The sequence below is a fragment of the Lissotriton vulgaris genome, chromosome 3_1 (genome assembly GCF_964263255.1).
Source record: "Lissotriton vulgaris chromosome 3_1, aLisVul1.2, whole genome shotgun sequence".
Lineage (NCBI taxonomy): Eukaryota > Metazoa > Chordata > Amphibia > Caudata > Salamandridae > Lissotriton > Lissotriton vulgaris.
Genome location: NC_141689.1, coordinates 85,448,866 through 85,465,088, shown reverse-complemented (window position 1 = coordinate 85,465,088; position 16,223 = coordinate 85,448,866). Strand labels below are relative to the sequence as shown.

At 46.6% G+C, this 16,223-nt stretch overlaps 1 protein-coding gene across 2 annotated transcripts in view; it reads right to left on the bottom strand.

Moving 5' to 3' along the window:
• Positions 1 to 16,223, bottom strand: part of LOC147726001 (uncharacterized) — a 501,842-nt gene that overhangs the window by 435,055 nt on the left and 50,564 nt on the right. Inside the window, exon 2 of one of the 2 annotated variants that reach the window (XM_086960119.1) lies at positions 15,183 to 15,849. In XM_086960119.1, the coding sequence (XP_086816245.1) occupies positions 15,183 to 15,530 (348 nt within the window). In that variant the 5' untranslated portion in view covers positions 15,531 to 15,849. The remainder of the gene's footprint in view (positions 1 to 15,182; positions 15,850 to 16,223) is intronic. The other variant, XM_086960118.1, reaches the window with a different exon arrangement.

The window sequence follows — 16,223 nt, the reverse complement described above, 5'->3', positions numbered from 1 at the left end:
AGCTTCCGTCAGGGAGAGGCGCTGTTCTAGCCATTTTAACTCGGAAAGGGGGGTCAAGCAAGGGTGCATTCTGGCTCCCCTTCTTTTTACGATATATATCAATGCCCTAGAACCTGCACTAAAGGAGGCTACCCTTGACATCCCGCGTATAGGGGAACTTGGTATGCCAGTTCTCCTCTACGCGGATGACGCTGTCCTTCTCTCGCGGACCGGGGTTGGACTACAACGGTTGCTAGACGTCTTCGGGAATTTTATGGGATCCCTGGACCCTAAAATAATTGCAAAGAAGTCCTAGATTTTGATTATGGGGAGGTGCTCTAGGCAGAAGCAATCTAAAACTTTCTTTGGCTGCAAAGAAGAACTTTGTAGAGTGCCCACATTCCCTTATCTGGGGATTACCTTTGATGAGAGAGGGAACTGGGGCTCGCAGCTTAAAAATAGAAACATCTCCTTTGCAAGAACTACTTCGGCACTCCAGGGTTTCACAAAAAAACTGGGGGCAAGGCCTATAGTAGCACTAATGAGGATATATAAAGCGAAATGCCTTGCAGTGGCCACATACGGTAGCTCAATATGGGGCTACAGTGCCCCGGATTGTTTACAGATAACAGAAAATACATTCTTGAGATCTGTCCTTTCAGTCCCACAGTCTACTCCCTCATATACTATCCATTCTGAACTTGGGGTAGGCTTTATTTCAGACATGATAAGAACGGCTCCTCTAATATGTTGGATGAAGACCTGGCTAAATCGGGAAATCCCCTTGAACCACATTATCTTGAAAGATTGTCTCCATTTAGATAACAACAATAAGATTCAGTGTCTGACATACATTAAAAACAGTCTTCTTAAACTAGGGAGACCAGAGCTTTTCTCCTCACCAGAGTCAATAACATCGAAGGACATTGCACTAATTAAGGGCGCAATGGCACAAATGCTGACTCTGGAGAGAGAAGAACTAGAATTAAAAAAAACTCACTGTAAGGGCTAATCACATTATATCCAGCCCACTAGGACCTGAAATCTATCTTAATGCGGTGAACGGTCCATACCATAGGTTTCTTTTAACTCGTTTTCGTTTTAACATGATTCATCTGAATCTAGGTTACTTTCCCAACTGGAGTACCCCTGAAAATGCAATGCCGTGTTCTTGTGACAATTTTTCCGCCCAGAGCACAATGTACTTTTTGATGTTCTGTGGTCACTACACGGAATTAAGGATGAAATTCTTGGTCCCAATACTAAAGGAGGCTGGGTTCTTGCAGGTCAAGCCTGCCCTCTTGTACTTGCAATTATTACAGACCCCCAGGATCATTTTCCATGTTGCTAGTTTTCTAGTGGGCGCTGGCAGGACTAGGAACAGGAAAATGATTGATTGCTCCTAAATGAATTTGGATGTAATTCTGTATAATGTTTGCATTGTGAAAAATGGTAGTCAGGGTAACCAAAATGATTGATGTTTTTATTCTTTTTATCATGATCTTACCTTGTGAAACTTTTTGGGAAATTTTTAACTAGTTTAATATTCAGTTTTTACTGTGTATAAATAATGTATTTTATGCATGCTCTGTATAGTACTATTGTCTTTTTATGATATTGATTTATCAAAATAAAGTATTCTGACTAACTGACACATTCTGCTTTTTAACAAGAAACATACCCACACACACAAGTTAGCTCCCTTCTTTGCCAGGGACTACTAATGAAATGTGCACGTTTGGCTTTTACCAAAATTTACTTTCGCTGTTAGCAAATAGTTTAAAAAATATATATATTATCAATGGCCCAGGAGCCTCACAAACAACACTTATACAAAACTGCCGGCCTAAGAAAACTAGCATTGACAAAGCCAAAGGGCTGGCAGCCAAAGGCATACCTTTTGGCTTTGCTAATGCTCGTCATTACACTGTGGAGAAATAATCATGTACTTCCTTGATCCCACAAAGAATAGCTGTTATATTATGAAAGCCACCCAAATCACCACATCTGAAATATGATGTAGGTGCAAAGAAACCTTTTTGGCCATAGCCTACTCTACAAACAGTTGCTCAGCATCTAAGTGACAGCTTGGTTTAATTTCAGAAATACTCAAAAGAAACTGGTACATGGAAATGGCCTCCAAAGAAAGAAAGTGGGATCGAGGAGACTGAAATAGGATGAAATTAAAGAAGGGGCATCAAAAATGTATTAAAAATTCAAACGTCTCTCCGCATACTTCTCCATCGAGCGGGCCCATCGAGTCCCCGGAGGCCACCCAAAGCCGGGGGCCCCTCCACGCCCCATTATAGCAAGGGTCTTCAATTTTCGTGACAGGGACTCCATCCTCCAAACGGCCCGCACGGGAGGACCTTTACGCTTGGATGATGCACATATCACGTTTTTCCCGGACTTCACAGTGAAGGTGCAGGCCAGACGACGCAGCTTCCTTGAGGTAAAAAAAGCCATGCGTGATAAAGACATTAAATACTCCATGCTCTTTACTGCGAAACTCCGTGTGGAAGCAGAAGGCAAGACTTGGTTTTTCGAATCTCCGGAGATGGCCTGGGAATGGCTGGAAGGATGGGGCCAAGTTGGAAAACCAAACAACAACTGTGGTGGCTCTGGAACGAGTGAACATCGCAACCGCCCCCCGGATCGAGGAGGGGGGTCTGCCGGAGGGAGAACCAGATGATCATTGAGACTATCCACACAGGAGAGATGGACGACGACCTCTGCGACGGGCACTGCCTCTGGCTGCCATTGGCCCGACTGTGGCGGCAACACTGTGGACAATGCAATGGGACTCTTACTGCTAGACTCTATAAGTGGTCCTGTTATTTGCACGGGACGAAACGTTCATCCAAACTGTATGTTATGTTCCTTTTATACTATGTCAAAAGTATACAGGTTGGCTTCGAAATGATATTGATTATTTGTTATACTATGATGCTTTATGGCGAGGGCCTTTACGGTTCACCAAGTACCCCTTTCCTGTTCGGGAGGGCGACAGGCACTCTGCCTAGTTGGGGAGTGGATAGTTCTAAGTCCGCGGGCAGGGGGGCTGGGTGGTTTGGTGTGGGGTTGGGGAGATGGGAGGGTTTGTTCTTGTTTTTGTTTGTTGTTACTTTTGTCCTTAGCAGAGTCCTTTCTTGCAACAGTCCAGGTTCTATGCCGGGCTTAGCGGTGGTGTGGCGCACTCTCTCTCCACAGCTTGACACTTCACAACCCCCGGGGGTCCAGATGCCTCTTGCCCCTACCGCTCACGTTCACCTGAGACGAAACATCTTGCTTCTCTTGCCACATATACATCTCCACCATGACGTCCACCACTAATCCACAGTCCCTGTCTAGATCCCTCACCATCATGTCGTGGAACGTAAATGGGCTAGGATATAAAATAAAACGAGGCACAGTCCTTCAATACCTACGACGCCACTCTCCCGACATAGTACTATTACAGGAGACACATCTGGTGGGCAACACATGGCAGGCACTCCAAAGAGGGGGATATAGACTATTGGTACACGCGGGATTCTCATCCGGGTCCCGCGGCGTTGGAATCCTAGTCCGGAAAACCCTCGCACTCACAGACATAAAGACGTGGGCTGACCCTCTGGGCCGGTTTGCGTCGGTCGAGACCTCTTGGGAGGGGCGTCCCCTGAATCTTATATCCGTATACCTCCCGCCGACTTTGGGCCGGGACTCCCTTCGGGACTTGGGGATCTGCCTGGCGACCTTCTCCATGGGCACACTCCTCATAGGGGGCGACTTCAACATGACGATGGACGATCAACTCGACAGAAAGCCCACACGTCGTTCACATAAATCCTGCACGGACCTTTCCGAGTTTGCTCACGTCATGGGTTTAGAAGATATATGGAGATCCCACCACTCCACTATTCCCTACTTCACACACCACTCCAACGCACACAATAGCATGTCCCGTATTGATTACTTCTTTTGCCCGACAGCAGACATTGGATTCTTTAACCATCCCAAAGGTCTTCCCCGTGGTATCTCTGACCACTCTCCCATCAGAGTAGAACTGACGTACTATCAGCAAACCACCCGAGGCCCCATAGTCATTAATCCCTGGATCTTGCAAGTTCAAGATATCAAAGAAGACCTGATTGAACATACTGACTTCTACTTAACTGAAAACATAGGCTCGGTTCAATCGGCAATAACTATATGGGAAGCGTATCTGGCGGTCATTAAAGGCAGGTCACTATCGCTCAAACTGGGTTACCTCCGGCAACACAATGACCGGATCCTGCAAGCCGAGTCGGACCTCCTCCAGATGGAGTTGGCCCACAACGCATCCCCGTTGACGGAGTCGGCTCGCCGACTCCGCGCAAAACAGCTTAACTATCGGGCTCTGGCGCAAGAGAAGGCGCAGGCTCGGCTGCTCAACACACGCTATTGAATATATGAACACGGCGATCGAGCCGGGAAAATGCTGCCTGGCTGGAACGTCGCGAGCAGGGGACGAGATGGGTTTCCTCTATCACACGTCCAGATGGATCGGTGACCTCTGACCTACAGGAGGTGGCGGAGACCTTCGCAGACCACCTGGCACACATCTACACGGCCGGGGCGATCTATACCTCGGAGGAATCTAGGTAACTCCTCGGGAGATGCAGCTACCGATGCTCTCGGAGACAGACCGAGACATGCTTGACGCTGACATTACAGCAGACGAGCTCACGTCGGCGATTTTTTCCATCAAATCAGGTAAAGCCATGGGTCCCAACGGGGTCCCGATTGAATTTCTGAAAACTATGTCCCCAGGAGTTGTCCCCACCTTAAAAAGATGTTCGAGGAAGGACGAGACATCGGCTCCCTTCCACTCGATCAGAGGCTGGCATCCGTGGTCGTCATTCTTAAACCAAATAAGCCACCCAATGACTTCAGCTCCTATAGGCCGATTTCCTTGATTAGTACAGAGGCCATGGTTCTGGCGAAATTTCTGGCCCACCGTCTCCTTGATATACTTCCCTCCCTAATTCACGCCGACCAATCGGGGTTTCTTCGAGGGCAAAACACAGCCCTAAATTTGCGCAGAGTCAACAATGTACTGAGCAGACAGCCATATGTCCAGGAAGACGCAGCTATCTTGTCCCTCGACGCCACGATGGCGTTTGACTCAATAAATGTAAATGTAAATGTAAATGGATCCGCACCGACGCCTCCATCATAGGCCTCCGCTGGAACGACGAAGTGACCGCCAAAATTTCCCTCTACGCAGACGATATCCTAATTTATGTAGCTTCTCCTAAATCTTCTATCAATAGTTTGTTCCACGTATTGACTAACTTCGGGAAATACTCGGGTTACACGATCAATTGGACTAAATCGGCTTTATACATGGTACATGGCCCCCCCCCCCTTGCTGCCCCACGGGTTCTCCATACCGGTGGCCCAAGAGGGCTTCAAATATTTAGGTATATTCGTCACTACAGATCCCACTCTATTTCGCGATCGGAATTTACTCGCCCGGTTGCGTAGACTACACAGCGACGTGGCACACTGGCGATCCCTACCACTCTCCCTCGAAGGTAGAGCAGCCCTGTTCGAAATATTGGCACTCCCGCGCTTTCTGTATGCCCTCCAAAACTGCCCCTTTCCGATTCCCGACTCCTACTTTAGGTCGGTGGAGAGCGATCTCCGCCTTCTCCTGTTCGATGGAGGGGCTGCCCGTATTGCCCTACAGAAGCTGACAATGAGCTGGTATGACGGAGGCATTGCACTCCCCAACTTGCGCCTTTATTACTGGTCATCGCAACTGGTGGCTACTAACCACTTGATACACGGCTCACCCAATGATCCAGCCTTCCATTTTGACAGATACCAAACTGGACGGGAGGGATATTTCGGGGCCCTATACAGCAGGCCCCAAAAAAATAGGTACATTGGCCCCATGGCACACACAGTAGCAGTATGGCATCAAGCCACTACACGCCTAGGATGGTCAAACAGACTCACCAAAGTCACCCCGCTGTGGGCATCACAACAACTTGGTTCCCTCTGCTTTCAGCTGGGCTTCGACAAGTGGGACACAATAGGCATCTCAACAATAGGAGACCTAATACACAGGGGCAAACTGTTAACCTTCGCAGACTTACAGACCAATACGCACTCACACAGACTGAGGCCTTCCGCTAACTCCAGATCAAACATGCCCTCCTCTCCGCCATCCCTGATCTTTCCTCCTTGCCAGAATCCTACCCCCTAGAGGATAGATTGCTTTCAGAACCCCTCCCGACAAAGGCCATTTCCTCCACATAACATAAGCTTTGCAATAACCTCCCAAATACATTTCAGCCCCTACGAGACAAATGGCAGACGGACCTAGGCGACCTGGAAGAGGACTAGTGGTGGCGGCCTTGATGTCCCCCAGGGAGGTGGCGATTAATCACCGACTCGGACTGATCCAACTGAAGATCTTACACAGGACCTACATGCCTGCGATTGTTAGCCAGGATCGGGAGGAGGGAGGATGACAGGTGCCTAAGGGGATGCGGACAAACTGGTACCTTCTACCATATATTATGGGAATGTCTAGAAATACAGCGCTTTTGGGAGGTGGTTGTCCGTAAAATGAGAGACTCGCTGGGAAAGCCCGTTCCTCTGTCGCCAAAAGAAATTGGTCTCAACATCTGGGGTACCACGGACCTGAACGATCTAGAGTTACAGTGGGCTGCTTTGAGTTTCCAAATTGCTAAGCGTCCAATAGCAATGAAATGGGGTGCTGCCGATAGACCTCTGGGGGTGGGCTGGATGGCTGAACTGGACAGGTGTATGTTGGCTGAAAAAACGGTTTACAAACTTCGTGGCTGCCCTGCGAAGTGGGCCAAAAAGTGGGGCCACTGGAACATCTACCGGGGTGAACTTTGTGAATCCCCCACGATGGAACTGGCCATGAACCGGACTAGACTACTGGACAGAATTGTGCAATGATTCACTATGTTGTAAATGTATCTTGACTTTGCTTGACCATGTCGATTGTGCTGAGATTTTGACTCTGCAATGATTTCAATAAAAATGTATGTAAAAAAAAAATGTATTAAAAATTCAAATTGTTTGGAGGATAGCTGGAAGTTGATATGAGACTTTCAATAACAGGGCTGATGATGATTTGAAGAATTTGCAGATGGTCTGAAACATCTCTATTTGCATCTTGAAAGCAGTGCAAAAGGAACTGCTGTTCCCACATAAAAGCAAGCATGACTGAAGCGGAGATGTGCCAAGCAAACTTGCATGGCTGAAGCGGAGATGTGCAGGATTCCTTCCTATTAGATACATACATCACATGCAACAAAATTTACCTTGGTATTGAGTACATGAATAAACATAGGCAGCACCAAAGAGCAGACAAAAGCACTGGAAAATGGAACACTTGGCAAGAGGAGAATTACAAAAATATGTATAGAATCAGAACAAGTCAGACTTCGGTGCAACACACTGGGAAGGTAATTAAAACAAGTTGGAAGAACAAAACAGAAAAAAAACTATAACATTAATAGTATACTTGAAACATAATTACAGTACAAACCAAATAGAACGTTATTCTATTTCTAGAATACTTTCAGAGGACAATAGATTACAGTTGAAATATTGGGACTCGTTTTGCTAAGCTGTTAACATTTCGGAACTATCCAACTACAACATGAAAACCCATACAAGGTATAGCCTGGATAGAGGATTTGTATGTAATTTGATAATACACACGTCCACCAAAATTTAGCAGAAATACAACCTTTTCTGAAGGAAATGTGGAAGTATGTTGCATAAAATACATTTTGTTTCCTTTTCTTAACTTCCTTTTGGAAGGTGGCTTGGTCAGAAACTTAAGTTATGTTGAAAGTGGTGGTACCACAGCAGGCTGGGTTTGTCATTACTCGACCTTCTGATGAACAACGTACCTAGTACATTGTACAAAAAAGCATTTGCAATGCAGTAGGTCTCGCATTAGGAAAGTTTGAGCTATTGGTATTGTAAATGACAAATATTTTATTTATGTGTTGGTTTTGAAAATAGCTAAATTAATAGTTTTGTCATTTACAATGCCAATAGTTTTAACTTTCGCAAATGTGACACATAGCATTTGTAATGCAATATGTGTTGTATTTATGCGACTTAGATGTATTGATATTACAAATAACGATTGGCTTTTAATTTTTTTTAATAATCAATACCTACATAAAAGTTAATGTAATTTATAATGGCAATAGCTTTAACTTTTGTAAATAACTTTTGTGAAGATTATGTTCAGTGGATTTTTTTGTGACGAAAATCCAAGAACAGAAGTGAAATATTAACATCTTTTTGTGACATTTGTAATAAAGCTTGAAACATTGAGAAAACCTATTTGAACCAGTTGTTGAATGGTTGCACAGATTGATGCTGTGGTGGCGCTGATTGATGATGTGGTGGCGACGAGTGATGCTGTGGCGTTCATTGATGCTGTGGTATAGCGCATAGTGATGTAGTGGTGCCCCAGAGTGATGTTGTGGTGCCCCCGAGTGATGATGTGGTGCCCCCGAGTGATTCTGTGGTGGTGCTGAGTGATGCTCTGGTGATGCGCTAGATGGAGTGAGGGCAATAGATAGATAGAGTGAGGGCGATAGTTTGATAGATAGAGTGATGGTGATAGATAGAGTGAGTGTGATAGATAGATAGAGGGTGATAGATAGATAGAGTGAGGGCGATAGATAGAGTGAGGGCGATAGTTTGATAGATAGAGTGATGGTGATAGATAGAGTGAATGTGATAGATAGATAGAGGGTGATAGATAGATAGAGTGAGGGCGATCGATAGAGTGAGGGTGATAGATAGTTGTAATTTAAAATTGTAAGAAGCACTGAGTGATGCTGTGGTGTTGTTGAGTGGTGCTGTGGTGGCGTTGAGTGATGCTGTGCTGGCCTTGAGTGATGCTGTGCTGGCCTTGAGCGATGCTGTGCTGGCCTTGAGTGATGGTGTGGTGGCCCCGAGTGATACTGTAGTGGTGCTGACTGATGCTGTTGTAATGCTGTTGCGCTGCAGCGTGATGCTGTGGTAGTGCTTCGTGATGCTGTTGTGGTACTGAGTGATGCTGATGTGTTCCTGAGTGGTGCTGTGGTGGTGCTGAGTGATGCTCTGGTGGTGCTGAGTGTTGCTGTGGTGGTCCTGAGTGATGCTGTGGTGGTGCTGAGTGGCGCTGTGGTGATGCTGAGTGGCGCTGTGGTGATGCTGAGTGGCGCTGTGGTGATGCTGAGTGGCGCTGTGGTGGTGCCGAGTGGAGCTGTGGTGGTGCAGAGTGATGCTGTGGTGGTGCAGAGTGATGCTGTGGTGGTGCAGAGTGATGCTGTGGTGGTGCAGAGTGATGCTGTGGTGGTGCAGAGTGAGGCTGTGGTGGTGCAGAGTGATGCTGTGGTGTGCCGAGTGATGCTGTGGTGGTGCCGAGTGATGCTGTGGTGGTGCCGAGTGATGATGTGGTGGTGCCGACTGATGTCGTGGTGAAAGAGAGTGATCCTGTGGTGGCCCTGAGTGATGCTGTGGTGATGCTGAGTGATGCTGTAGTGATGCTGAGTGATGCTGTGGTGGTGCTGAGTGATGGATGCTGTGGTGGTGCAGAGTGATGCTGTGGTGGTGCAGAGTGATGCTGTGGTGGTGCAGAGTGATGCTGTGGTGGTGCAGAGTGATGCTGTGGTGGTGCCGAGTGATGCTGTGGTGTGCCGAGTGATGCTGTGGTGGTGCAGAGTGATGCTGTGGTGGTGCAGAGTGATGCTGTGGTGGTGCCGAGTGATGCTGTGGTGGTGCCGAGTGATGCTGTGGTGGTGCCGAGTGATGCTGTGGTGGTGCAGAGTGATGCTGTGGTGGTGCAGAGTGATGCTGTGGTGGTGCAGAGTGATGCTGTGGTGGTGCAGAGTGATGCTGTGGTGGTGCAGAGTGATGCTGTGGTGGTGCCGAGTGATGCTGTGGTGTGCCGGGTGGTGCCGAGTGATGCTGTGGTGGTGCCGAGTGATGCTGTTGTGGTGCCGAGTGATGCTGTTGTGGTGCCGAGTGATGCTGTGGTGGTGCTGAGTGTTGCTGTGGTGGTGCTGAGTGTTGCTGTGGTGGTGCTGAGTGTTGCTGTGGTAGTGCTGAGTGACGCTGTGGTGGTGCTGAGGGACGCTGTGGTGGTGCTGAGGGACGCTGTGGTGGTGCTGAGGGACACTGTGGTGGTGCTGACTGATGCAGTGGTGAAGGTGAGTGATCCTGTGCTTGCCCTGAGTGATGATGTGGTGGCGCTGAGTGATGCTCTTGTGGCCCTGAGCGATATTGTTGTGTGCTTGAGTGACGCTGTGGTGGTGCTGAGTGTTGCTGTAGTTGGGCTGAGTGATGTTGTGGTGCCCCTGAGTGATGTTGTCATGGTGCTGAGTGACACTAGCACCGGCTGCTCCAGGACATGGTCTGGCGCAGAGGAACAGGGACCGAGAGAAAAGCGAGCCGGAGGGGGAAGGGCAGTGATGGAGAGAAGCTAGTAAGGTGAGTCAGAAGGGGTGCAGCCCCTGAGCTGAGAAAAGGATCAGCGGAGCAATGGTGGGAAACAAGCTCTCGGCATTGCGTGGGGGGGAAAGGAGGAGCGGCAGGGGAGCGGACTCCTTTGAAGTCTGATGCGGGAGCGGATTACTTTGCTAGTAGAAAACATGTACATACAAACTCTGCGATCTTAGGCGTGCCTCAAACACTGCTTTTATGTAAACGAAAGAGGATGGTTTAGAAAATATCTAAATACATGAATACATAAATAAAACAAACATTTGGGCGAGGATGTGGCCGAATGGCTAGAGCGGTCGAGCTCGGGAAACGGGTATGAGTCTCGGCAGGGGCGCTCAACTCAACATCCTGTGACTCTGTGCAAATCTCCCCGTTCCTAATAAAAAATGATTGTGTGTCTGTAAAGCGCTCGGATACCTTCGGGTCGAGTATGCGCTATAAAATCAGATGAAAAGTAACCATCCAGTAGAAAAATTGCATATACAAATTCCGCGATCTTAGTCGTGCCTCAAACACTGCTTTTATGTAAATGAAAGAAGATGGTACAGTTGGTCAGGTTATGCAAAGAGACTTGGGAGTGTGGATCGTTGCAGGCCATGACAGCGCAGGCACTGATAGTTACATTACCCAAGCCAGGCCGGGAACACACGAACATAGCAAACTACCGTCCGCTATCACTTCTATCTACCAAATACAAAATTCTAAGTAAAGTTCTGGCCCACAGGTTGGTCCCGCATCTCCCAAAGTTGATCCATAACGATCAGACTGGCTTCCTACCTGCCCGAAGCACGTCCCTAAACATACGGAAATTACATTACCTACTGACAGAGGCCCCAAGTGTGTACCCGCATGCCGGTTGCATCTCTCTTGACTTGCGGCAGGCTTTTGACTCCATACATTGGGTATACATGTTTCAAGCGCTCCGGAAATTTGGCATTCCGGACGATTATATCAAATGGGTGAAATTATTGTATGCGGCCCCTATGGCACGCACTAGAACAGGGGGCATATATCAGATGAGTATGCTATACACAGAGGGACACGTCAGGGGTGCCCACTGTCCCCCCTCCTCTTCATCTTGGCACTGGAACCACTAGCCATACAGCTGCGCTGCGATTCCTTAACCCAGGGGATACGTATAGGCAATACGGTCCACTTTTTCTCAGCTTATGCTGATGACATACTTTTGTACGTGTCCGGCCTCCACACCCCATTGTCCCCACTGTTTGATGCGTTTCGCAAATTTGAAGGTGTGTCAGGGCTGGCCCTAAAAACCTCTAAATCGCATGCCTTCTTCTTTCGGGTTGATTCAGACCTAACTGCACTGGACATAGGCGGTACTGAGCTCCAGGTGACACCCACAACGTTCCGTTACCTTGGTATCCAAATCTATAGGGAGCATGGTGGCCTGTTGGAAGGTAACTTAAATAGGGCACTTAAGGCGCTGAGGTCTAGCGTTGCGTTTTGGACAACATTGCCGCTTCCGGTTCCAGGCAGAGCAAGTAGCGAAGATGGTGGTGCTGCCTCGTTTAATATACTACTTCACGAACCTGCCACTGATTATACCACAAAATACTTTTGACTTATTGAACACCATGCTGATTGACCTTATATGGGGTGCGGGTAGGCGGCGTATTAGTTTGAAGAAACTCCAACTTGGTACTTCAATGGGAGGGCTGGGGGTGCCTGACTTCCGGGCTTATTATTTCGCATGCCAACTTCAATGGTTGGCCTACTGGTTAGTGGGACTTAACTTACACAAAATTGATTATACTCTTTCGGATATTTACAATGGTAGTCTACATGCTTTATTACTACCGGGCAATAAGGTTCCGACAGAGCTTCCTCTGTTATTGCGAACAGCACTGCGCTGCTGGAAAGCGGCTCTAACATACACAAAGAAGGGAGGCAAGTACGCGGGCAATATACCTCTTCTAGGGATCACACTACATAGCGGTCGGCTAATGAAACGCATTCTAACACCTTGGCTGGAAGTCGGGTGTGTACTGTAGCTGATTTGTTTGGGGCAGAGAGGTTGATGGACCGCAATACATTCTTACAACACACCGGCGCCCCGGCATGCATGTTCCTAACACACATGGCCCTGCTTGGGTTCCTTAAAAAGACATGGGCTCCTGAAAAGACACCCCCCCCCGAGAACGAAATGATAAAAATGATGTATTACATGGGAGGTGGCGTCACTTGATCAAATAGATATACGCCGCCATTAACACCCATACGAGAACCCCCCCTACAAGCCTTAAAGGTAGGATTACCCACGATTGGGGCACAGTAAGAGACATGATAAAGTTGTCCACACAACTGGACATTACTGACACAGCGGTTGAATGTCTATTGGGGCTTCACTACCAACAAGGTGCAGTACCGCTTTGTGAACCTGGCATGCCTGTTGGCCATACGGAACATAACTAGGAAATGGAAATCCCGCAAGCCCCCTGAAGTTTGAGTATGGCATGCAGATTTAATGAGATGGGCCACAGCAGAAGGAGCAACAATCCGCAGGGAGGAAACTAGGGGCATGCGCAAAAATCCGATTTTCCTTGAATGGGATACTATGTTGGAGGAGTTGCGTTCGCAGGAAGGTCAGCTGTTTTAGCATGTGATATGGGTAGATATCAGTGGGATGTTCACAACGTATGAAAGTGATGGCTGGTAATCACAAATATATGGAAATCTAATTGTCTTTTTGTTTAGTGTACATCTGTATCCGGGCCTATACACTGAACGTTTAATTGATGAAGGTGTCACTAGTCCACAACCCAGGGGTGGGGGGTAGTTGGAATTCAGGGGGTTTATGTTTTCTTTTTTCTGCCTTATATTATATTGAGTTTCTAATTGAATGACTCCTGCATTAGGTTGTGATTGAGGGTATTTCAGAATGATCAAGCATAATGTATGCACCTTTACGTACTCTCTTCTACTGTTGTGTACTGATGTTAGCAGGGTTTGTTTTTCTTTCACTCTACTTTACTCAATGTAACTGCCACTTGGGGTCACAGATTTTTGCATATTGTAAACTCATACTGAAAACTCAATAAAACGTTTTTTTAAAAAATGAAAGAAGATGGTTTAGAAAATGGCTAAATAAATGAATACAAAAATAAAACAAACATTTGTGCGAGGATGCGGCCTAACGGCTAGAGCGATCGAGCTCGGAAACGGGTTTGAGTCTCGGCAGGGACGCTCAACTCAACATCCCGTAATTCTGTGCAAATCACCCCGTGCCTAATAAAAAATGATTGTGTGTCTGTAAAGCGCTCCGATACCCTCGAGTCGAATATGCGCTATATAAACAGATGAAAATTACCCACTGAATAGGAAAATTGCACATACAAACTATGTGGCTAAATAAATGAATACATAAATAATACATAAAACAAAGATTTGGGCGAGGATGCAACCTAACGGCTAGAGCGGTCGAGCTCTGGAAACGGGTTTGAGTCTCGGCAGGGACGCTCAATTCAACATCCCGTAATTCTGTGCAAATCACCCAGTGCCTAATAAAAAATGATTGTGTGCCCGTAAAGCGCTCTGATACCCTCAGGTCGAGTATGTGCTACATAAAACAGCAAGACACACGGCCGAAATGGAGAAAAAAAAATGTGAACGTGCGGCAGCCGGTTACCTGTTTTAATTAGCAGGCGGCTGTAGAGAAGTGACTGCAGAAGTAAAGCAAGCAGTAATAGGAAGTTATGGTGTGGGGGAGAGCGTCGCAAGGCGTGAGCTGATCTGCAAGGACTGGAAGAAAGCGACAGGAAGTGCCAACACACCAAAACAAGGTGCCGTGGTAGTGCAACCAGGGCGCGTGTGTGAGAGTATGAGAGAGAAGTGCTTAAACAGTGACCAAGGAGGAGAGACCCTGGGGGTTGAGTGCGATAAATTAATTTAAAAAAAAATAAAAGCGAGTTGTGCGAGGGAGAGGGAGGGAGAGGTAGGGAGGGAGGGAGAGACGGAGGGGGGCTGTGAGCGGTTTCCTTTGAAGTCTGATTGAGGGGGCGGGGAGCAGCAGCCTTTGAAGTCTGATGCCGAGGCACAGACAAATGGTGGTGTGTGATGTGTGATGTAGCTGGCGATGATGTGCACGCGTCTGACTCACATGAACTGTACGCGATCTGCAGCTAGGTAGACTTTTCGGACCGCTTACTATAATCTCACCGACTCAATCCCTACGGGATAGAATAGGCAAGACCTAAAAATGTATATCAACAGTAAAGCTGACCCACTCAGAACTGTAAGGCACTCTGCACACTCCTAGGAAGGAACACTTGGGGGCTTAAAGTTTCGGATATTTTAGCAAGAGAACAAGTGAAATTGAATCACAATGGACAAAAGGAAAAATACTGATAAGATATGGAGAATGCTTCCCCCCCATCTGTTCACTGAAATTAGACAACTCTTTGGTAGTTTGGTAGGTTGTGTATTTTGTAAGCTGTACACTACAAGCAACAGACAAAATCTTTGGCGGTCATGTTATTTCACTCCAGTATCTTCACTGTTAGGAAGCAAATGTAGGGTAACAGACTATATGAATCCAGAAGCTGCCAATAATTTTATAGACTTACCTTTAGGGATGGAAGAATAAAAACAAATTATAAATATATTTACCAGTTTACTGAGGTGCATACATCGCCATGAAGTGTTCATGAACAAAAACAACTTACCCAGTTCACAATTTCTGGAAGCAGGGGCACTTCAGGAGAGGATGAATTATCTGCTGTTGAAACCGCAGTGGAAGGTTTAACATCGAAAGCAACGTCTGCTGATTGCACATCACTGCTCTGGTCAAAGCTTACAAGAGGTCTGCTGCAAGCAGTTGGTGGCTCTGCAGGAGAGGCAGGTGCTTCACAAGCATACTCAGAGTCAGAATCATGCTCTGGTGCACAGTCGATCTCAGACCTTTCCGCAGAATCCTTTACGGCCTGTGAGAGCTCTGTCAAATCATTGTCCGGAACACCCGTTAGCAAGTTGCCTTTCCCAAGCATTGTTAGAGAGTGTCCAGTGCCAGGCATCAGTGAGGAATGGTCAGTGCTAGACTTCAGTGAGATGTTGGTAGCATCAGGGCTCAGAAAGCAGAGACCAGTGCCAGGTTTCAGTGATGGCCAACAGTGTCAAGCTGATAGTGATGTTTGCCAGGTAGGGGTTTCAACAATGCCTTCCTCCGGACATTCTTTTACAAACCGCTGCAAATAATTTTTATACCATAGACTCAATTTCCAACATTATTTCCGGCGTTTTCCCACAATCTGATGCTGAAAACCAACAATGTCAATGATGTTTTTCATCTGATGTTTGAGCACAATCCACCATATGCTGCAGCCTAGGTTCCTGCTGAGGAAAAAAAATAATTTCCTATAACAACGCTTTAACACTGGTGCGTGATTTTCAGTAATGACAACAAAACACATTCATTTTTACGAAAATTAGAGACGGACAATTATTTCACTTCAATGATTAGTACATAGTTTTAAGGCAAAAAATAACCGAATGAAACATAGTGGATGGGAGTGTGTATATATATATATATATATATATATATATATATATATATATATATATATATATATATATTCACATACAATTAAAAACTAAACTACCTTGTTATAAAGAATGCAAAAAATCAAGCGCCCTTCCTGACAAAACTAATACACTTGTACAATTCTAACAAGGTATTGCCAATATGCATGCTAGCATATGAAAAGGAT